Below are 18224 nucleotides of genomic sequence, written 5' to 3' on the forward strand. Positions count from 1 at the left end.
TGTTTTCTCAATCCCTACCCAGATTTATAGCCTCACAAAGGAAAGGAAAGAAAAAAGGGAAGGGTCTGTATGAATGTCAAAGGAGATAATGTGAGAAAATGGTAGAGGCAGGGGTGAAGAAATCGATGTATATAAATATCTGAGAAAACAAAGGCAGGGTACAGGGACTGTTGAGGAGGGAACAATCCCAAAAAGAAAAGGGTAGACCAGTTTAAGCCAGTTAGTAAGGCTTCTGCTTGGATGGGAAGGACAAGAAGCATAGGAACAGCCAATCTGTTCAGTCCAGACTGAGCACCTGCACAGCTCTTTGATCAATCTCAAGATGCCTTAGGAACTGCCTCATCCCAATTACATTGACCCATCCCACTGGTCGAGCAGGAAGGATGTACTGTATATCCCATCAGTCAAGGAATTTCAACTGGCAGGATCTAGCACAGTGGTTCTCAATCTTTCTAATGCTGTGACCCCATAATACAGTTCCCCATGTTGTGGTGACCCCCAGCCACTAATACATCACCGGGTGCCAGGGGCGTGGCCAAAGAAAAGGGGGAAAAAGTGGCGGACAGCCTTGTTTGGCGACCCCCGTGAAATGGTCGTTCGACCCCAAATGGGGTCCCGACCCACAGGTTGAGAACCACTGATCTAGCAGGAGGGCCTTCTGTGCTGTTGCTCCCTCACTTTGGAACACCTTACCCTTAGAGGTGAGGCAAGCCCCCACCTTTCTGGCTTTCTGGAAATGTATAAAGACCTAGCATGGGATTTAAGAGTATGATGCAACCCTGGGGATGGCTTGAGAATACTCCTCCTGCCTTTTCAACCTTTTAGCCTTCTGAATTTTTAACGTTGAATTTCACTTTTACCTTGTAGGTTTTAACTTTGTGCTTAATTCTGTTTTTAATCTGTGCTTTTATTCAAGTGTTAATATTGTTTTATTATGTTATATATGGTGCAAAGTCACCTAGGTGGGATGGGCAGTGTAGAAATTTAATAAATAACTAAAAAAATCTGGAGTGGAATTTCTGAAGTTGCTTTAAGCTTAATAAACAGCAGGGAGATTTTAAATTTTAATTCAAAATGCAACATCCAAGTTTTTTTTTTTCCAATTAGATTGCGTTCATCTCAGGTTATGACTCATGTTCTAACTTAAGCAATCATCGGTGGACCATACCATACGTTGGGGGAGAAAATGGTGGTTATAATGCCCTCCTTGCTGAATGAATGTATTTCCCCAAAATGGATCCCCCTCCAAAACTAAAACTGCATCAAAAAGAGCAGTTTAGATCTTTCTCTCTTATTTTCTGTTTCCCAGCGTAAGACCTGCTTCCCGGAGACTCAGGAGAAGGTGAGGCATTTGAAAAGGAAGAACGCAGAGCTGGCAGTCATTGCGAAACGTCTGGAGGAGAGAGCCAGGAAGCTGCAAGAGGCCAACCTCAGAGTGGTAAGTGACCCAACCCTGGGTGGCAGACAAGCCCAGTCACGCTGCCCATATTGTTGGGCTTGGGTACTTCACAAAGGTGATAAAAGTCAGAGTTTACTACAGCCTTTTTGATATTAAAAAGTAAAGTTTTTCAAAAGCAATGAATGCTTTTTCTTGATTATCAGAATTATGAAGCCCTACATTAAGTCTGTTACCAGAAAAGCACTGAAAGCCCCCCCAGAGGGAGAGGTGATTGGGAAAATATTGGAATGTGCAGAAATGAATAGACTAACAATGACAATTAAAGATAAGACAGAGTCAGACTACTATGAAATTTGGGGAACTTTTTATGATTGGCTGAAAAAAGAATACAGTTAAAAGATAGTTAACATCAATTTAGATGGAAGAAGAAGGAGCAGATAAGGAGGGAGACCCAGGCGACACAGTATTGAATAACTGCAGGCTGTATAAATGTTTATAGAAGTATATACCGAGAAGGTTAGATAAATAGAAGTATTAATCTTATTGTATATAATACAGATAGGGAAATTTGGAGAGAGGAGTTGCTCGGATATCACCCCTGAATTGTATCTGAAGAGGGATGAAGAAAGGAGAGGAGAGAGAAAAGAGTAAAGGAGGGGAGAAGGAAGGTTGGAGGAAGAGGAAAGGGGAGGAGAGTGGTGAAGGATAGGAGAGGAAGAAGAGGGAAGTAGGGAAGAGAAGAAAGGGAGAAAGAAGGTAAAGGAGTGTGGATGCGGTGAAAGGGGAAATGGGCAAGCAACACCAAAGTTATGTGTATGTATTTATTTCATTTTGTTAAAAGTATCTGTATGTGAGTGTGGAGGGAATGTATGTTAATATCTGATAAGTATTACGGTATATGTATGGGGGAGAGTTTGGAAAAATAAAAAATTATTAAAAAAAAAGTCTGTTACCAGAGACTGGAATTCTGATCTCTTGTTCAACCATTATAATTACTAATTGATTTAGAGTTCTCAGTCTTTCATCCTCTTTCACCTTTCACCTACATATACCCCCATATGGTCATTCCCCAAATGTATTGTCATTTTTGTATGGAAGAATACAATTCCTGCTTTGCAAGAAAATTCCAGTTTAATCCCTGGTGTGGCCAAAGGTGGTTAGGAAAATCCCAACTAGAAACCTTAGAGAAGAAATAAACTGTAACTCCCATCAACCTTAGTTAGCATGATGGCATGATGGGAATTGCAGTCCATTGACATCTGGTGGGCCTTACTTTGTGTGCCCTTATCTTAGAAATAGGTTTCTAATCAAGTTAGATAGAATGAAGCCAGACAGAGTAATGGTCTGACTCTTTGACTCCTAAATCAGTTTATCTTCTTAGTCATTTATTTATTTGTCCCAAAGATTGGCCTGTTAGACAACTGTCAGTCTTTTCTTGTTGTAGGTGAATGCACCAATAAATGTGAAGAGCTCCTGTGCAGGATTGTGCAAAAGAGCACTGGCACGCCAACGGGCTACAGATCTCCAAGAACAAGCCAATGCACTCCTGATGAAAGACAAACAGATCAATGCTCTGCAGAGGGAATGTCAAGAACTTCAAGCTAAAATCATGGGTGGAAAGGTGAATGTTTACCACTGAATACACTCAGGCTGATGTTGTCCAGATGTGGTAAACCTCCATCCATTGTGAGTGAGCACTAGGATTTGGATCCAGGCCCATCTGGACCAGGATTGTCACATTTTTCTGTCTCTGCTCTTACACTTCCAAGTGTGTCAGTACAGAAAAGTAGCAAATGGAGCTTTTCTTCTTTATCATCATGCTCAGAAAAGCCCCATGGTTTTTGTTACTGTGACCAGAAAACCATCTTCAGTCAGGGCACTGGCTGAGTATCTCTCTGATATCAAAGAAATAATAATAATAACAATAACAACAATAATAGTAATAATAATAATAATAAAAGTTGGATGGGATCTTGGAGGTCATCTAGTCTAACCCCCTGCTCAGGCAGGAAACCCTATACCATTTCAGACAAATGGCTGTCCAGTCTCTTCTTAAGAACTTCCAGTGTTGGAGCATTCACAAGTTCTGGAGGCAGGTTGTTCCACTGATTAATTGTTCTAACTGTCAGGAAATTTCTGTTAGTTCTAGGTTGCTTCTCTCTTTGGTTAGTTTCCATGCATTGCTTCTTGTCCTGCCTTCAGGTGCTTTGGAGAATAGCTTGACTCCTTCTTCTTTGTGGCAGACCCTGAGATATTGGAACACTGCTATCATGTCACCCTTCGTCTTCTATTCATTAAACTAGATATACTCAATTCCAGCAACCATTCTTTATATGTTTTAGCTTCCGGTCCCTTGATCATCTTTGTTGCTCTTCTCTGTACTCTTTCTAGAGTCTCAACATCTTTTTTACATCATGGTGACCAAAACTGGATGCAGTATTCCAAGTGTGGCCTTACCAAGGCATTGTAAAGTGGTATCAACACTTCACGTGATCTTGATTCTATCCCCCTGTTAATGCAGCCCAGCACTGTGTTGGCTTTTTTGGCAGCTGCAGCACATTGCTGGCTCATATCTAAGTGATTGTCCACTAGGACTCCAAGATCCCTCTCACAGTTTCTACTATTGAGCAAGGTACCACCTATACTATACATGTACATTTGGGTTTTCTTGCCTAAATGTAGAACCTTACTTTTTTCACCATTGAATTTCATTTTGTTAGATAGCACCCAATGTTCAAGTCTGTCCAAGATCCTCCTGTAACTTAAGCCTATCTTCTGGAGTGTTGGCTATTCCTGCCAGCTTGGTGTCGTCTGCAAATTTGATGAGTTCCCCATCTATCCCCTCATCCAAACCATTGATGAAGGTGTTGAAGAGCCCTGGGCCCAGAACAGAGCCCTGGGACACCCCACTACACACTTCCCTCCATGTAGATGCAGTTCCTTTGAGGACCACATGCTGAGTACGGCTGGTCAGCCAGTGATGAATCCACCTGGTGGTGATGCTGTCTAACCCACATTTTTCTATCTTATCAAGTAGTAGGTTGTGATCTACTTCATCAAATGCCTTACTGAAGTCCAAGTAAATTATATCCACAGCATTCCTCTGGTCCACCACTTTTGTCACCTGGACAAAGAATGCAATAAGATTTGTCTGGCATGATTTAATATTCCAACTTTTAAGGGAGATTTTTTTTTTCCAGATACGGAATACTGCTACATCATTCCCTGAGGAAAGTGAACTTTTAGTTTGGGAAAAACGTATTTTAGGATAAAGAAAAATATTCACTGCCAATAGGCAGTGCAGTTGTGGAGGAGGAGCTAAGTAGGAGGAACAATTAAGTGCCAGTATGGATAATTATGAATAAGTGTCCATAAGCCAAACAAAAGATTGGGAAACAAGGTTTGTAAGAATGACTGAAAGAAGATGCTGTTAAAATGTAAAAGGTGGGGAAAATCTTATCAAGAATTAAAGGGAGTAGGACTTCATGATCTGGACCAGTATTTCTCAATCTTGGCAACTTTAAGACAGGTGGACTTCAACAGGCTGGCAAGGGGAATTCTAGGAGTTGAAGTCCACCTGTTTTAAAGTTGCCAAGGACAGATGTTTGAAACTGAAGGTGAGGATGTAGGGACCTAAGAGGTAGGAAGATCAAAGAGATAGAGTGAGGCCCAGGTCACTGGTTGGTTTGAATGAGACAGTTTAACTGTATGCTGCAGGTTTTCATGTCTGCTAATTTTTCTTTTCAGACTATTAGAATGTTATGAAATGTGCCTGAAATCTGAAATACGTCTTTTTTCACTATTAATATTATTATGGATGCTGTATTAATCAGTTAAGTAACTCAGATTTCACATTGCTGCTCTTCAGAGTTATTGGGCTTCACCTCTCATAATCTCCAGCCAGCACAGTTAAAAGGAGTCAAAGTCTCACAATTCTGAAAAGCAACAGCTTGGTGAAATCTGGATTAGTTTTGTCATTAAAAAAGCATTTTTGGTTGATAACAGAGGTTTATCAACATAGGTATTTTCTTTTTAAAAGCTTTTGTTCAAGTGCAGCCAACAAGTGTTATCTGAGAAGAGGGATTCTATCTTCTATGTGGAAGGAAGATGAATCGCTCTTCCAAGATGTTGCTTGAAGACACAATGGCATAGACATTTACTATCTAAGAGGAAACAAACAGTAGTTGGTCATTTGCTGTGTAATGTATTTCTCATATGCAAATATAAGCAGTTTTCTCTGGTTAATAAGTCACTCAGGATTTATTTAATCTGGTAAGTGATAATTTCTGTTTTTCTAGGAAGGTCCTCCATGTCTGCCTCTTCTAGATTTCCAGCATTTACTCCAAGAATCTCAGAAGGAAGTGCTGCGGTTACAGAGACAGATTGCTGTGAAGAATTTTAAGGCAGCCCTGGAGCCTGGTGGTCAAGGATCAGGAGACATTTCTTTAGCCTTTGCAATGAACTTGGGGCTCAACACGTCAGCCAGAACTACCTGTTCAAATGGTTTTTCTCTTACAAGGGTATCACAGCCATGGGAAGAGCTGTGCATAGCAGTGGAGGAGACCAACCAGGTAAATTTTTTGAACTCCTTCCAGTTTATAAATATGCATCTTGTCTACCTTCTAATTATCCACATGCTGCACAATCTAGAACAAAATCCACCATTCTTAGAATACCAGATTCCTGAGTCCATCTAACATGAGATACAAGGTTTGCTGTTTTACTATTCCATTGGTCCACTGCAATTCTGAGATAGTGAAGACACTTCTGGAAGTGGGGTATATTTGAGAAAAGAACTGCAGCTCTTTTAAATGACAATTAAACATGTCATTCCCTTATGTAATGCTCTGCATTTCCTGGTGTTTTTTTTTATCTGCTGCTTGATTCATTCAGGTTGAAAGCAAAGAAAAAGAATCAAGTGAGGCTTAAAAGCATCGCCATAAACATTATATTTATTTGTTCATTTATTTAAAACATTTTATCCTACTGTTCAACTAAAAAGACCACCAGTGTGGTTTACGTATATTAGTATCCCAAAAATATCACATATACATTCTATATCCACAGAACATGCCTAACCAGCTACAGAATTATTCCATTTTTCTGGGTGCTCACAATGCTTTTCCTCATTAGCAAATCTAGTGAGCTGGGTTCACACAATGCTTTGGATCATTAAACAATACTCAGTAATAGCACTAAATTTGGTTTGTTGTATAGATGTAGCTGCTAGGCTTTTATCTGATGAGGTTAAATATGCTGAGTGAACACAGACCAACAAAGGGAGAGGGGAGAGATCAAGCACAGGTACAAGTTCTTAAAACGAACAACTGTTATCATGCCTACTTGGAATGAAAAGAGATTGGATAACATGATGGAATGTCCACCAGATAGATAACCTTTGGAGAGCCAAAGGTTCTTTGCAGTTGCTAACAGGGGTGAAGAGCCCCCAGCATCAAGAGGGCAGTTGAAGGGTCGCAACACAAGCCTCATTTCTTTTGTACATGTGTCAATATCACATGCATGCCCCATCCATCATTGCTGATCCTGATCTTCCTTTCCTACCCTCCAGCCCCAGCAGATGCTGCTGTGAATAGCCCCACATCTCTGTTGTTCCTCTATTCTTTGTCCAGATGGAACAACTTAAAAACAGGTTCTCAGAATGCTGCTGAAGGAGGAGGAAGAGAAGCCAGTAGCGCAGCTCCGGGCCTAGGTGGAGTTGGGCTATTTGGACAAGAAGACAGCTGAGCTCTTCCTGGGTGTATTAGATAGCATTTGTTTACTAATACATCTTTTGTAGGCTTCCTGAGCAAATGGTGCTACTTCATGTCTACATAAGCTCTCTGTTCAGATAATGTGGGAAGATGAAATGGACTAAAAAGGCTGAAATGAACAAAAACTGCAGAGCATTTCTTCTGATTTTGACCCGTGTTTTTAACAGACTTTATAGCACTACAAAGAGTGCTTGAATTTCTATGGAAAGCATACAGTGCAACCCCCAACATCATTTGCAATTGAAGAACTTCAAGGAAAGGGAAGTGGCACAAGATCACAAATGAGATTTATATCTTGATCAGACCTGGTAGTGCTTGAAAGATCAAAGGCTAAGGCTGTGGGGTGTACTAGGAAGTGGGGAAAATGTCCCAGAAGAAGTGTGGCAAATCATGCACTGTTGCCAAGGGAACTACACAGATGTGAATCTCACCAAAGTTGAGCTGAACTCGGAGAGTTTTTATTTTAGCATGTGGCCAGGATTGTTGGGAGATAAGCTTTTTGATTCCAATAACAGGCTCAGCGCATTGAGCCTGTTTCTCATGTGCTGCTGCATTTCTCTCATCACTAGACCATATTGTTGCCTCTTTCCCCTGCCCTATTGACCCATTAAATTATAGTGCCAATAGGTATAATACTCTGATTGACAGCTGCACAGATCAGGAATTCCCGACTTAATCTCATCCCAGCTATAAATACTTAGGTATATCATGGCAAGTCACTGTTCTCATCTTTCTTCCTATTCTGTTTCTTACATGCAAAATAAATAAATAAATAAATAAAAATACAAACATACTTTTATCACACTTGAACCTTCCTTGAAGATGTTGACTGTATGGAGAACGGGAGAGATTTTGAACTGCACCGTGTTTGCACCTCTTCCGGATCCTAGTTCAGATCCTGGAAGTTTGGATGGTCAAGTCTGGGAGTTCCCACTATTCACTCAAGGGGTCCTTCCTCGGGCCGCAGCTTGGAACTTTTCCCTGCCCCGTGTCGAGCTGCGGATATTCCTCCCTCTTCCGGACGGCACAGTGGTTCAGCCCACCGGACAATCCACCGGGCTGGAACTGTGCCAGCTCGGAACTGTCCCTGGTGCTGAAGCGGAAGGCACTGCGGGCCGGCTGAAAAGCGCTTGCTTTTGTACAGGCCGCGTCGCCTTTGGGGTGGCAAAGGATCTAGGTGGAGGCAAGTTTGACTGAAAAGAGGATCGGGAGGTTGAACCAGCTTTCCTGACGTTGCATTGGTGAGAAACCTAATGTTGTGTTGCCTGCTTTGAGGAGAGAGGCTCCATATCAGAGTTCCATAAATTTTGCCAAGAGGGGTAGATTTTAATGCCCTATTGAGTGCATTACTAAGTATTCTTGAATATGTATACAATTCTTGTTCTTTAAAAGTGCAAATCATCTTAGGAATTTGGAGGTTGGAGAGAGTATATTTTAGGAACATTATCTCCAAATAATGTAAAGATGGTAGAATAAAACTCTACATCTGAGAAGCTTGTTAGTAAGGGCTTTGGCTTCTTCCTCTATCAGTTCCCTAACAGAGCCTGATTTATTTTTTTTTAGTAATTTTTTTTCTAGAGCAGAGAAATGGCCAATCTATTTCACCTTGTAGGCAGATTACTTTTCCTAGGGCAGTTCCTGAAAGCTCCAGTGAAACCATCCTGCATTTATGGACAGTGAAAGGTGGATTTTGAAGAACCATTTCAATCCAAAGTAGAAATACTGGCCCATATCTTGTTTCACACATGACAGTTTCCATTTGCTCATTCAGTGTTACAGTGGAAAGAGCCACCTCCTGATCAGAACATAAGCCTTCCATCTATTCAGGAGCTTCTATAATTTGCTCGTTTATTTTTTTTTAAAAAAACATCAAATTTAGAGCCCATCCAACTTGCAGAACGACTCAAAATGTCTCAGTTCCAGGAAACCTTAACTGTTTCAACTCAGGATGAGACAGTTTCCTGGATTACAGAGTCAGATTTTAATGTACAGAAAACATATAATATTGGACAAATTTTCCTCCCACAATTCTTCAGGTACTGCCAGATTAGTAAGGATTACAGTCACTAACATTAATGTATACTTAGAACAGCCAGCTATGTTAGACTACATCTCCTATAATCCCCAGTTAGCACTAGCTTTGATTTTCCTGGCTGGGGATGATAGGAGATGAATCCCACTCCTTAAAAGGTACTAGGATAGGAAAAAGAGTCTTAAAATCTCTGAATCTTCTTGCTCATTACTCATGATTCACAGATTGAAGCTGAGAAGTGATATTCTGGGTTACTATCAGTATTTTCTGATATTAGTGGCTTGAGTGTTGATTGAAATCAAGCTCTTGAGACACCTATAGTAGTACTTTAGCTTTTATCTGGTTTTAATAAAAAGTAATAATTAATATAGAGGGAGCTTAGATTGTCAATATATTTTTATCAATTTTTGATTTTTCAGAATTGGAATTATATATATCTCCCAATTCTGAAAAATAAATGTGTGGGTGTGGATGTGCACACACTTCCATTCAGTTGTGTCCTCTTCTGGGAGACTGATGGACAAGTCCCTGCAGTTTTTCAAAAGCAGCTTGCCATTGCTTCCTTTTTAAGGCTGAGAGAAAGTGACTGGCCCAAGCTCACCCAGCTGTCTTTGTGCCTAAGGTGGGAGTAGAACTCAAGGTCGCCCAGCTTCTATATATCTGCCCAGAATGCTTCTTTGAAAGAGATGGGCAATTTAGAAATATGATTGATAAATAAATATACAAACAAACAAACAAACAAATAAATAAGAAATATATGCATAGCCACAAGACCAGGTTATTTGAAGGACCATCTTTTCCCAGTCACATTTATCTGACTCACCAGGGCATAGAGGCAGGGAATGTTGCAGGTCCCCTCTCCTAAGGAAGTACATCTGGCAGGACCCAGAAGAATGGCCTTTCCATGGTGGTTTTCTCCCTTTGGAAAATTATCCCCTTGGAGAGTAGATTGCCTTCCACTTTGACACTCTTTCACAAGGCCTCAAAGACCTGATTTTGCCAATGGACCTGCAGAATCCCAAGTGGGATGGAGTCCATAAAGAGACTTATCTGATTGATTGTTATTGCCGGGTGGGGGTGGGGGGGTGGAAGGTTATTGTTGTATATTGGGTTTTTATTTTTATAAACCACCTAGAGTCACAGAGAGTGAGTGGGCAACCATATACATTTTCTTAAACAAATAAATAAAATAAATAATTAGAATGGTGCTATATGATATCAAAGGACTGAGATGATCATATATTTTTATATAATTTTTAATATACATTTATTTTTTATATGAGGAGAAGGTGTGGTATTGTCTGGGGGTGGAGTTAAGAGAGGAATCAGCCTAGAGACATTATGTCTAAGTTCCATTCCTTTTGAATTCCGTTAACTCTTATCTAGCACCCAATTAGTTCTGACAGTTGACTAGATTCTTGTATATAGACATGAATAATAAATCAGCTTAACTGGAACCTAACATCTGGTCCTGATTCTTCACACCTAACAGACATGAAATTTGAATCTGGACTTACTGATTACTAACTCTCTCTTGTGTGTAAAAATATAAGGAGCTCTTTATTAGATGCCATTTACAAGGTGAATTCACTCATCCCAGCATACCATAAGCAGTTGTGATGGAAGGTGGACACCCAGGAGGGATGGGATACATTCCAAAGAAGTAAGAGATCTCAGTCTGAATGTTATATGTAAGAGAAAAAAGGTGAAGAAAGCATTTCCTTGGTAGTTTACAGAGTATATTGTAGATGAAGATAGTAGCGTCCACAGTCTGACAAGATTTTTGTCTATAGATGTGAAAACAATAAAGAACTCAGCTGGGAAGAATCACTACTTTGTGATTCTTGGTTTTGGCCTGACAGCAGTGCTGTGTTCTGGATGCCATGCCTAAACAAATCATATGATGGTTTAATGTGATAGTCTGGTCCACATAATTTGCACAGATAAACAGCCTGGTTTTCATGGTGTGCTGAATAACAAAGCCAGCAAATCTTATTTTAGCCTGGTTTAAATCCAGTCATATGGAAGTTCACATTCCTACCTAACCTCAGAGGTGACATTCTACACCCAGAGCAGTTCACAGAGCAAAAAGATTTGCAGGAGAGAAGGTTGGCCTTAAGACTGGATGTTGTAAACCACCCAGAGTCACTTAGATGAGATGGGCAGAGTAAAAATTTCATAAATAAATTTAGTCAACTTGCTAACTCCTACCAGTAAAGGATGACAAAATAAACAGATAATTTGCTTTTTAATTTTGCCTGAAATTTGTCTGTTTTGCAGTCAGAGACAGGAGTGTTTCCTTTTGCAAGAGTGCAAGATAGAGAAGAAACTTTGTTTTCTGCCCCTGAGGTCAAAGAGCAAGTGAAGCATTTGGTGAGTTTTTTTTTTTTAAAAAAACAATCTTTAGCACAGCATATGACAACATCTAGTACAGCTTAGCAAATCTTAAAAGGCTAAGGAGGGTGCTCTAGTTAGTTCTTGGATAGGGCACTAACAGAAATCCTAGAACTATTGACTAGACTGGGGCGCTGAATAACATTTCCAAAACACAATGGCAAAAATTACTTTATCATCTGTTCACACGTCAGGGGAGTCTTGAACTTTACCTTGTGGAAACATTATCCTCAAAAGTAACTACAGATAGTCCTCGACTTAGAACAGTTCATTTAGTGACCCTCTGAAGTTACAATGTCACTGAAAAAAGTAACTTATGACCATTTTTCATACTTATGACCATTGCAGCATCCCACGGTCACGTGATCAAAATTCAGGTGCTTGGCAACTGACTCATATTTATGACTGTTGCAGGGTCCCGGGGTCACATGATCATCCTTTGCAACCTTCTGACAGGCAAAGTCAATGGGGAAGTCAGATTCACTTAACAACTGTGTTACTAATTTAACAACTGCAGTGATTCACGCAACAAAGGTGCCAAGGAAGGTCCTAAAATGGGGCAAAATTCACTTAACAAATGTCTCAGCAGAAGAATTTTGGGCTCAATTGTGGTCATAGGTCGAGGACTACCTGTACCTCAACCTACGACTACAATTGAGCCCCAAATTTCTGTTGCTAAGTAAGACAGCTGTTAAGTGAGTTTTGCCCCATTTTAAGACCTTTCTTACCATAGTTGCTAAGTGAATTACACACACATTTTACTAAAATTTAAAACACCAAAGTTCTCTTGTGGAAGGGGGTCCTGGGAGAAAGGATGCCACTAAGAAAAAAGTCCATGCTCTGTGTTGCCAGTGAGGCTGAGAACCGTCTTGGAGAAATGCTTCTTTAAGCATCTTCTTTCTTTCAATGGTCTCCACAAAAGATGGAAGGGTGGTATTTTCTAATAATGCTGTTCCGGTGTAGTACTAGTAGTAGTAGTAGTAGTAGTAGTAGTAGTAGTAGTAGTAATAATAATAATAATAATAATAATAATAATAATAATAATAATAATAATAATAATAAAGTTGGAAGAGTCATCTAGTCCAACTCCCTGCTCAGGCAGGAAACCCTATACCATTTCAGACAGATGGCTGTCCAGTCTCTTCTTAAAAACTTCCAGTGTTGGAGCATTCACAACTTCTGGAGGCAGGTTGTTCCACTGGTTAATTGTTCTAACTGTCAGGAAGTTTCTCCTTAGTTCTAGGTTGCTTCTCTCTTTGGTTAGTTTCCATCCGTTGCTTCTTGTCTTGCCTTCAGGTGCTTTGGAGAATAGCTTAATTCCCTCTTCTTTGTGGCAGCCCCTGAGATATTGGAATACTGCTATCATGTCCCCCCTCGTCCTTCTCTTCATTAAACTAGATATACCCAATTCCAGCAACCATTCCTTATATGTTTTAGCCTACCCCTGGTCTAGTGCACGGGTCTGCAACCTTGACAACTTTAAGACTTGTAGACTTCAGCTCCCAGTATTCCTCAGCCAGCTATATCCACAAGTCTTAAAATTGTCAAAGTTGCAGACCCCTGGTTTAGTGGCAAAATACAGGTAGTCCTCAACTTACAACAGCTCATTTAGTGACCATTCAAAATTACAATGGCATTGAAAAAAAGTGACTTATGACTGTTTTTCACACTTACGACCATCGTAGCATCCCCGTGGTCAAAATTCAGATACCTGGCAACTGACTCATATTTATGACGGTTGCAGTCTCCCGGGGTCATGTGATCACCTTTTACAAATTTTTTTTGACAAGCAAAGTCAATGGGGAAGCCAGATTCACTTAACAACAGTGTTAGTAACTTAACAACTGCAGTGATCCACTTAACACACGTGGCAGGAAAGGTCGTAAAATGGGGCAAAATTCACTTATCACATTCCTCACTTAGCAGCAGAGGTTTTGGGCTTAATTGTGGTCATAAGTCGAGGACTACTTGTATGCTTTTACGATATAGTTCTCTGGAAAAGAAGACCCGAGAGTGTCCAGCTGCTAAATCTAGGCCAGTTGAGGCTTCAGCATCCCTGATATTTAGGCCGTCTCCTTTGAAAGAGGGAAGGGTTGTTTGGTCATTTGCTTTTCAGTTTGACTGTCTCCTTTCCTCTTCTGATAGGAGTCTGAGCTCACAAAGAAGAGGAAGCAATGTGAACTTCTGGAGCATGAAGTAAAAAAGAAGCACAAGAGATGTGCAGAGCTTGTAAGTGAGTCCACACACCCCCATTGTTGGCACTGTGCTGCTTGCTTCCCTGCAGACTCCTACACTCAACAGACAGAAGAAGGATGCTACAAATTACCTAGGAATGGAAGGTTCAATAGCAATAATTAGCTAATAATAGCAAATCACCGATGCAGTAATACAGCAAGAACAAGGGATTACAAAGAGCAGCAATAATTGATACAAAGGCTAGCAATTTTTTCCCCCAAAGTTACACATTAAGTACAGTGTCTACTGGGTATGGAGGGGAAATCTAGAGACTCAAGATGGTAAAAGTGCATTCTCAAATGGCATCCTTCTTCTTTCCAACAGCCTTTGCTAGGTAGCAGCATGAAGTATTTCTGGTAGGAAGGACAGCTATTGATTATTTCAACAATCTTTTCCATTTTTTTTTGCAAAATGCCCTTTTTAAACCACGTTATCGTATTTTTATATATAATATGCACAAATATTATTCTGAAACTGCATTTTCTTTGACTGAGAACTGCATATTTATACCAGGTTGCACTTTTTTAAAGAATCCTTTCTGAACTCATCTGTCATAGTGGGGAGAAAATCCGTGCTTGTCTTTTCCCCACACAGGAGATCGAACTGCAGGAAGTGCGGAGTGATAATGCCCGACTCTCTGAGGAGAACGCCGTGTTACAGGGGCAAGTTGAGTGGACAGAGAAGGTAATCATGAGATATTCTCTTATGTCCCCCCCCATCTAAAGTAGAGTAAGTTGGTGACTATAGATTATGGCTTTGGTGTCCTCAAGGTCTTCCTTAGAGATAAATATTATTTCAGTGTAAAACAAGTTCATCTTTCTGATGCGTTGGATGTGGAATCAGATATCAGTACACCAATGCATACATTTCTGTAGAAAGATCCAATACCATTTGTATGTATGATCTTGCTTACAGTTCCATCAAATTCATTTTGTACGCAATAGATTAACCAGACTAAAGCAGAAAGGATTGTAATGCTCCTTGTGTCAGAACTACTCCTCCTCCTCCCCCTTCCTCCTTCCCCTTCCTCCTCCTCCTCCTCCTCCTCCTCCTCCCCCCTTCCTCCTCCTTCCTCTGAGGGCTAACCAATGGTTTCTCCTATCGCAGGTTGAGTCTGAAAATGCTGACTTAAGGCTGCAGGTTTCTGTAGTGACTGAGGAACGGGATTTGGCTCTTCAGAAAACCCAGGAACTCCAGGACAGGCTGGAGAGTCTCGGGCAGGCACTTAAGGTTTGTAGCAAAGGGCTGTCCCAGAGCAGCTACCTTCTACTGATATCCTTTGTTTTGGAAAATTGACAAGCAGAAATGGCAAATTTGGAATAAGATTGAAATGGACTCCAGGCTTTCTGATTAAAAGCTGATTTTGAGGATGTGGATAAATGCAAATGTCACTTCTTTATTTGTGTTATTCATACTCCTATGATGAATCAAGAGCTTGGAATCATGAACTGGCATCAACCTGAGACAATTGATAAAATAACTAAGGAAAATCTTAGGAATGCTTGACAGACTGTCCATTTTATGGCATAGGCTCAGCACAGCCCTCAGATGCTAATTAGCACTATTTGCTGTAAACTGCTAATGAAATTCAATAATTAAGACAGTGAGCTACAAGTCGGAAATAATTCTCCAGTTATGGTAAAGGTAAAGATGCTCTTAATTTATGCTTACCTCCTGGGGACTCTACATATGAAATCATATTATTCCTTGACAACAGATCTAAAAGAGAGAAAAACCACAAATGGTCCAGAACTATCTGCAGTTCCAAAACTTCGGGGTAACTACTAGCATGACAAGGAGAAAATGATGCTGTCATTTACATTTAAATACACATTTAATCAAATTAAACGACAATTTTGACCCTCTTCTGCCATTTCTTCCAAAACATCTTTTAGACATAGTCTATCCATTAAAGCATTGAAGCAAATATCATTATTAAAGATATTTGAAAGAGCCGAGGTGGCGCAGCAGTCAGAGTGCAGTACTGCAGGCCACTTTAGCTGACTGTGTTCAGCAGGTCAGCGGTTCAAATCTCACCGGCTCAAGGTTGACTCAGCCTTACATCCTTCCGGGGTAGGTAAAATGAGGACCCAGATTGTTGGGGGCAATGTAAATATATATATATACATTGCTTACTGGTGTACACCGCTTAGAGAGTGCTTGCACTTAAAGTGGTATATAAGTCTCATAAATAAATAAATAAATAAATAAATTAACATGATATTATTGATCAGAAGTTATCATCAACTAGGTTCTATGAATGTCCTGATTTGCATAGCTCAGAATGAAAGAAGGGTCTGGGTGAGAATCACTTGACTTTCTTATGTTTAGAATCTATTTACTTGTTAAAATGTATTACCTGCCCCAATGGAATCTTCGTGATCTTCTTACTTTCCAGCACATGAGAGATGTTGCAGAACGAAGGCAGCAGCTGGAACATCAGCACGAGAAGGCCTTGCAGGCCTTGCAGAAGAAAAAAGATGAAGTCCGACAGCTGCAGCAGGTGACTTCTGTCAACAGGAGGCTTCTTTCTTCCAGGTTTATTCACACAAGCCTGATTCTTCCATCAACCGAAGGCTCACATGTGAATGTGTAAACAGACCCCATTGGCAAGAACTGACTTGTTTCAGAGGTTAAGGAAAAATTCTAATGGTGGGGTTTGTAACCTGATGGGTCATTCAGCCCATAGTAATGCCTGGTGATGCATTAATGTGAGCAGATGCAATCTGCCGAAAGATGGGGAAATACCTCCCTATCATTGGGCAAGGTGAAGTTACTTATGTTTTACCAACAAACAATTTGATTCTACCCTATTGATACTTAACACATTTTATTTATTGGTTCATTCATTTACTTAATCTGTCCCCACCTCAATTAGCAGGATGGTCAACCAATTTTGGTCAACATACTACAAAAAAGATGTTGAGACTTTGGAAAATGTTGGGAGAAGAGCAACTAAAATGATCAAAGGTCTGGAGACTAAAACATATGAAGAACAGCTGCAGGATTTGGGTTTGGCTAATCTGAAGAAAAGAAGAAATAGGGGTGACATAATTGCAGTATTCCAGTATTTGAGAGGCTGCCACATTCCAGTATTTGAGGTGTCAAATTATTCTCCAAAGCACCAGAGGGCAGGACAAGAAACAATGGTTGAAAACTGATCAAAGAGAGAAGCAATCTGGAATTAAGGAGAAACTTCCTAACAGTGAGGACAATTAACCAGTGGAACAGCTTGCCTTCAGAAATCGTGGGCGCTCCATCACTGGAGGTTTTTAAGAAGAGACTAGACAGTCACTTGTCTGAAATGGTATAAGAGGTTCTCCTGCTTGAGTAGGGGGCTGAACTAGAAGACCTCCAAGGTCCCTTCCAGCTCTATTCTATTCTATTCTATTCTATTCTATTCTATTCTATTCTATTCTATTCTATTCTATTCTATTCTATTCTATTCTTAGTTTAATGAAAAGAATGACTAGGGGTGACATGATAGCAGTGTTCCAATATTTGAGGGGCTGTCACAAAGAAGAAGAAGCCAATCTATTCTCCAAAGTACCTGAAGGCAAGACAAGAAGCAATTAATGGAACATAATCAAGGAGAGAAGCAACCTGGAACTAAGGAGAAATTTCCTGACAATTAGAGCAATTAATCAGTGGAATGACTTGCCTCCAGAAGTTTTAGGTATTCCAACACTGAAGGTTTTAAAAAAAGAGATTGGATAATCATTTGTCCGAAATAGTATAGGATTCCCTGCCTGAGCAGGGGGTTGGACTAGAAGACCTCCAAGGTCCCTTCCAACTCTTTTGTTCTATTAAACAGTCTGCAAATGACATACAATTGTATAATAAAATATCTGTAGTGAGAAAAAGTAAAATTCTAATAAGTGCATCAAAGAATACAAAACCGTCTTCCATTCATTGGCATCATCTCAATTGCTATAAGCCTTCTGAAATATCTATCTTTAATAGAATCCAGATGAGCCATAATGTGGAGGCCAATTCAATATCAACTGGGGGGGGGCTGTTCCATGACTGGGGTTCAATGGTGGCAAATACCTCTACTTCCTCTCATCTTGTATCATTTATCAACCTAAGTAGTGTCTCACTGGATTAAATTCCACATATACAGAATACCAAGATCTTGTTGGTCATACAAAGCATTTTTTAAAAGAATAGACCAAATTTACCCATTACAATATAGCTTGATTATGGTTTACATGATTATGTATATTCACATGTTATAAATCATGGATTAAGATAAACCTAATCAGTACACCAAATGCTAATACATTATGGCTAGGCAGAATTTGTAAATTCAATCAAGTCTACAAGCATATCACCCATTTCTATGTTAGTGAAGATAAATATTCCTGGGATAGTCAGTCCCCTTAACTTTTCT

General features: G+C 40.1%; 1 protein-coding gene across 9 annotated transcripts in view; it reads left to right on the forward strand.

Moving 5' to 3' along the window:
• TSPOAP1 (TSPO associated protein 1) overlaps positions 1-18224 on the forward strand; it is an 85373-nt gene that overhangs the window by 15716 nt on the left and 51433 nt on the right. For 6 of the 9 annotated variants that reach the window (XM_039346282.1, XM_039346289.1, XM_039346283.1 and 3 more), the window contains exons 3-10: positions 1310-1438; positions 2844-3020; positions 5698-5970; positions 11483-11575; positions 13742-13825; positions 14426-14515; positions 14939-15061; positions 16230-16334. In XM_039346282.1, coding sequence (XP_039202216.1) covers positions 1310-1438; positions 2844-3020; positions 5698-5970; positions 11483-11575; positions 13742-13825; positions 14426-14515; positions 14939-15061; positions 16230-16334 — 1074 coding nt within the window. Of the gene's footprint in view, positions 1-1309; positions 1439-2843; positions 3086-5697; positions 5971-11482; positions 11576-13741; positions 13826-14425; positions 14516-14938; positions 15062-16229; positions 16335-18224 lie in introns of those variants that run through there. The other 3 variants (XM_039346286.1, XM_039346287.1, XM_039346288.1) reach the window with 3 other exon arrangements.

This window comes from Crotalus tigris, unplaced genomic scaffold (genome assembly GCF_016545835.1).
Source record: "Crotalus tigris isolate CLP2741 ecotype Arizona unplaced genomic scaffold, ASM1654583v1 scf7180000017987.690289119674:8195010, whole genome shotgun sequence".
Lineage (NCBI taxonomy): Eukaryota > Metazoa > Chordata > Lepidosauria > Squamata > Viperidae > Crotalus > Crotalus tigris.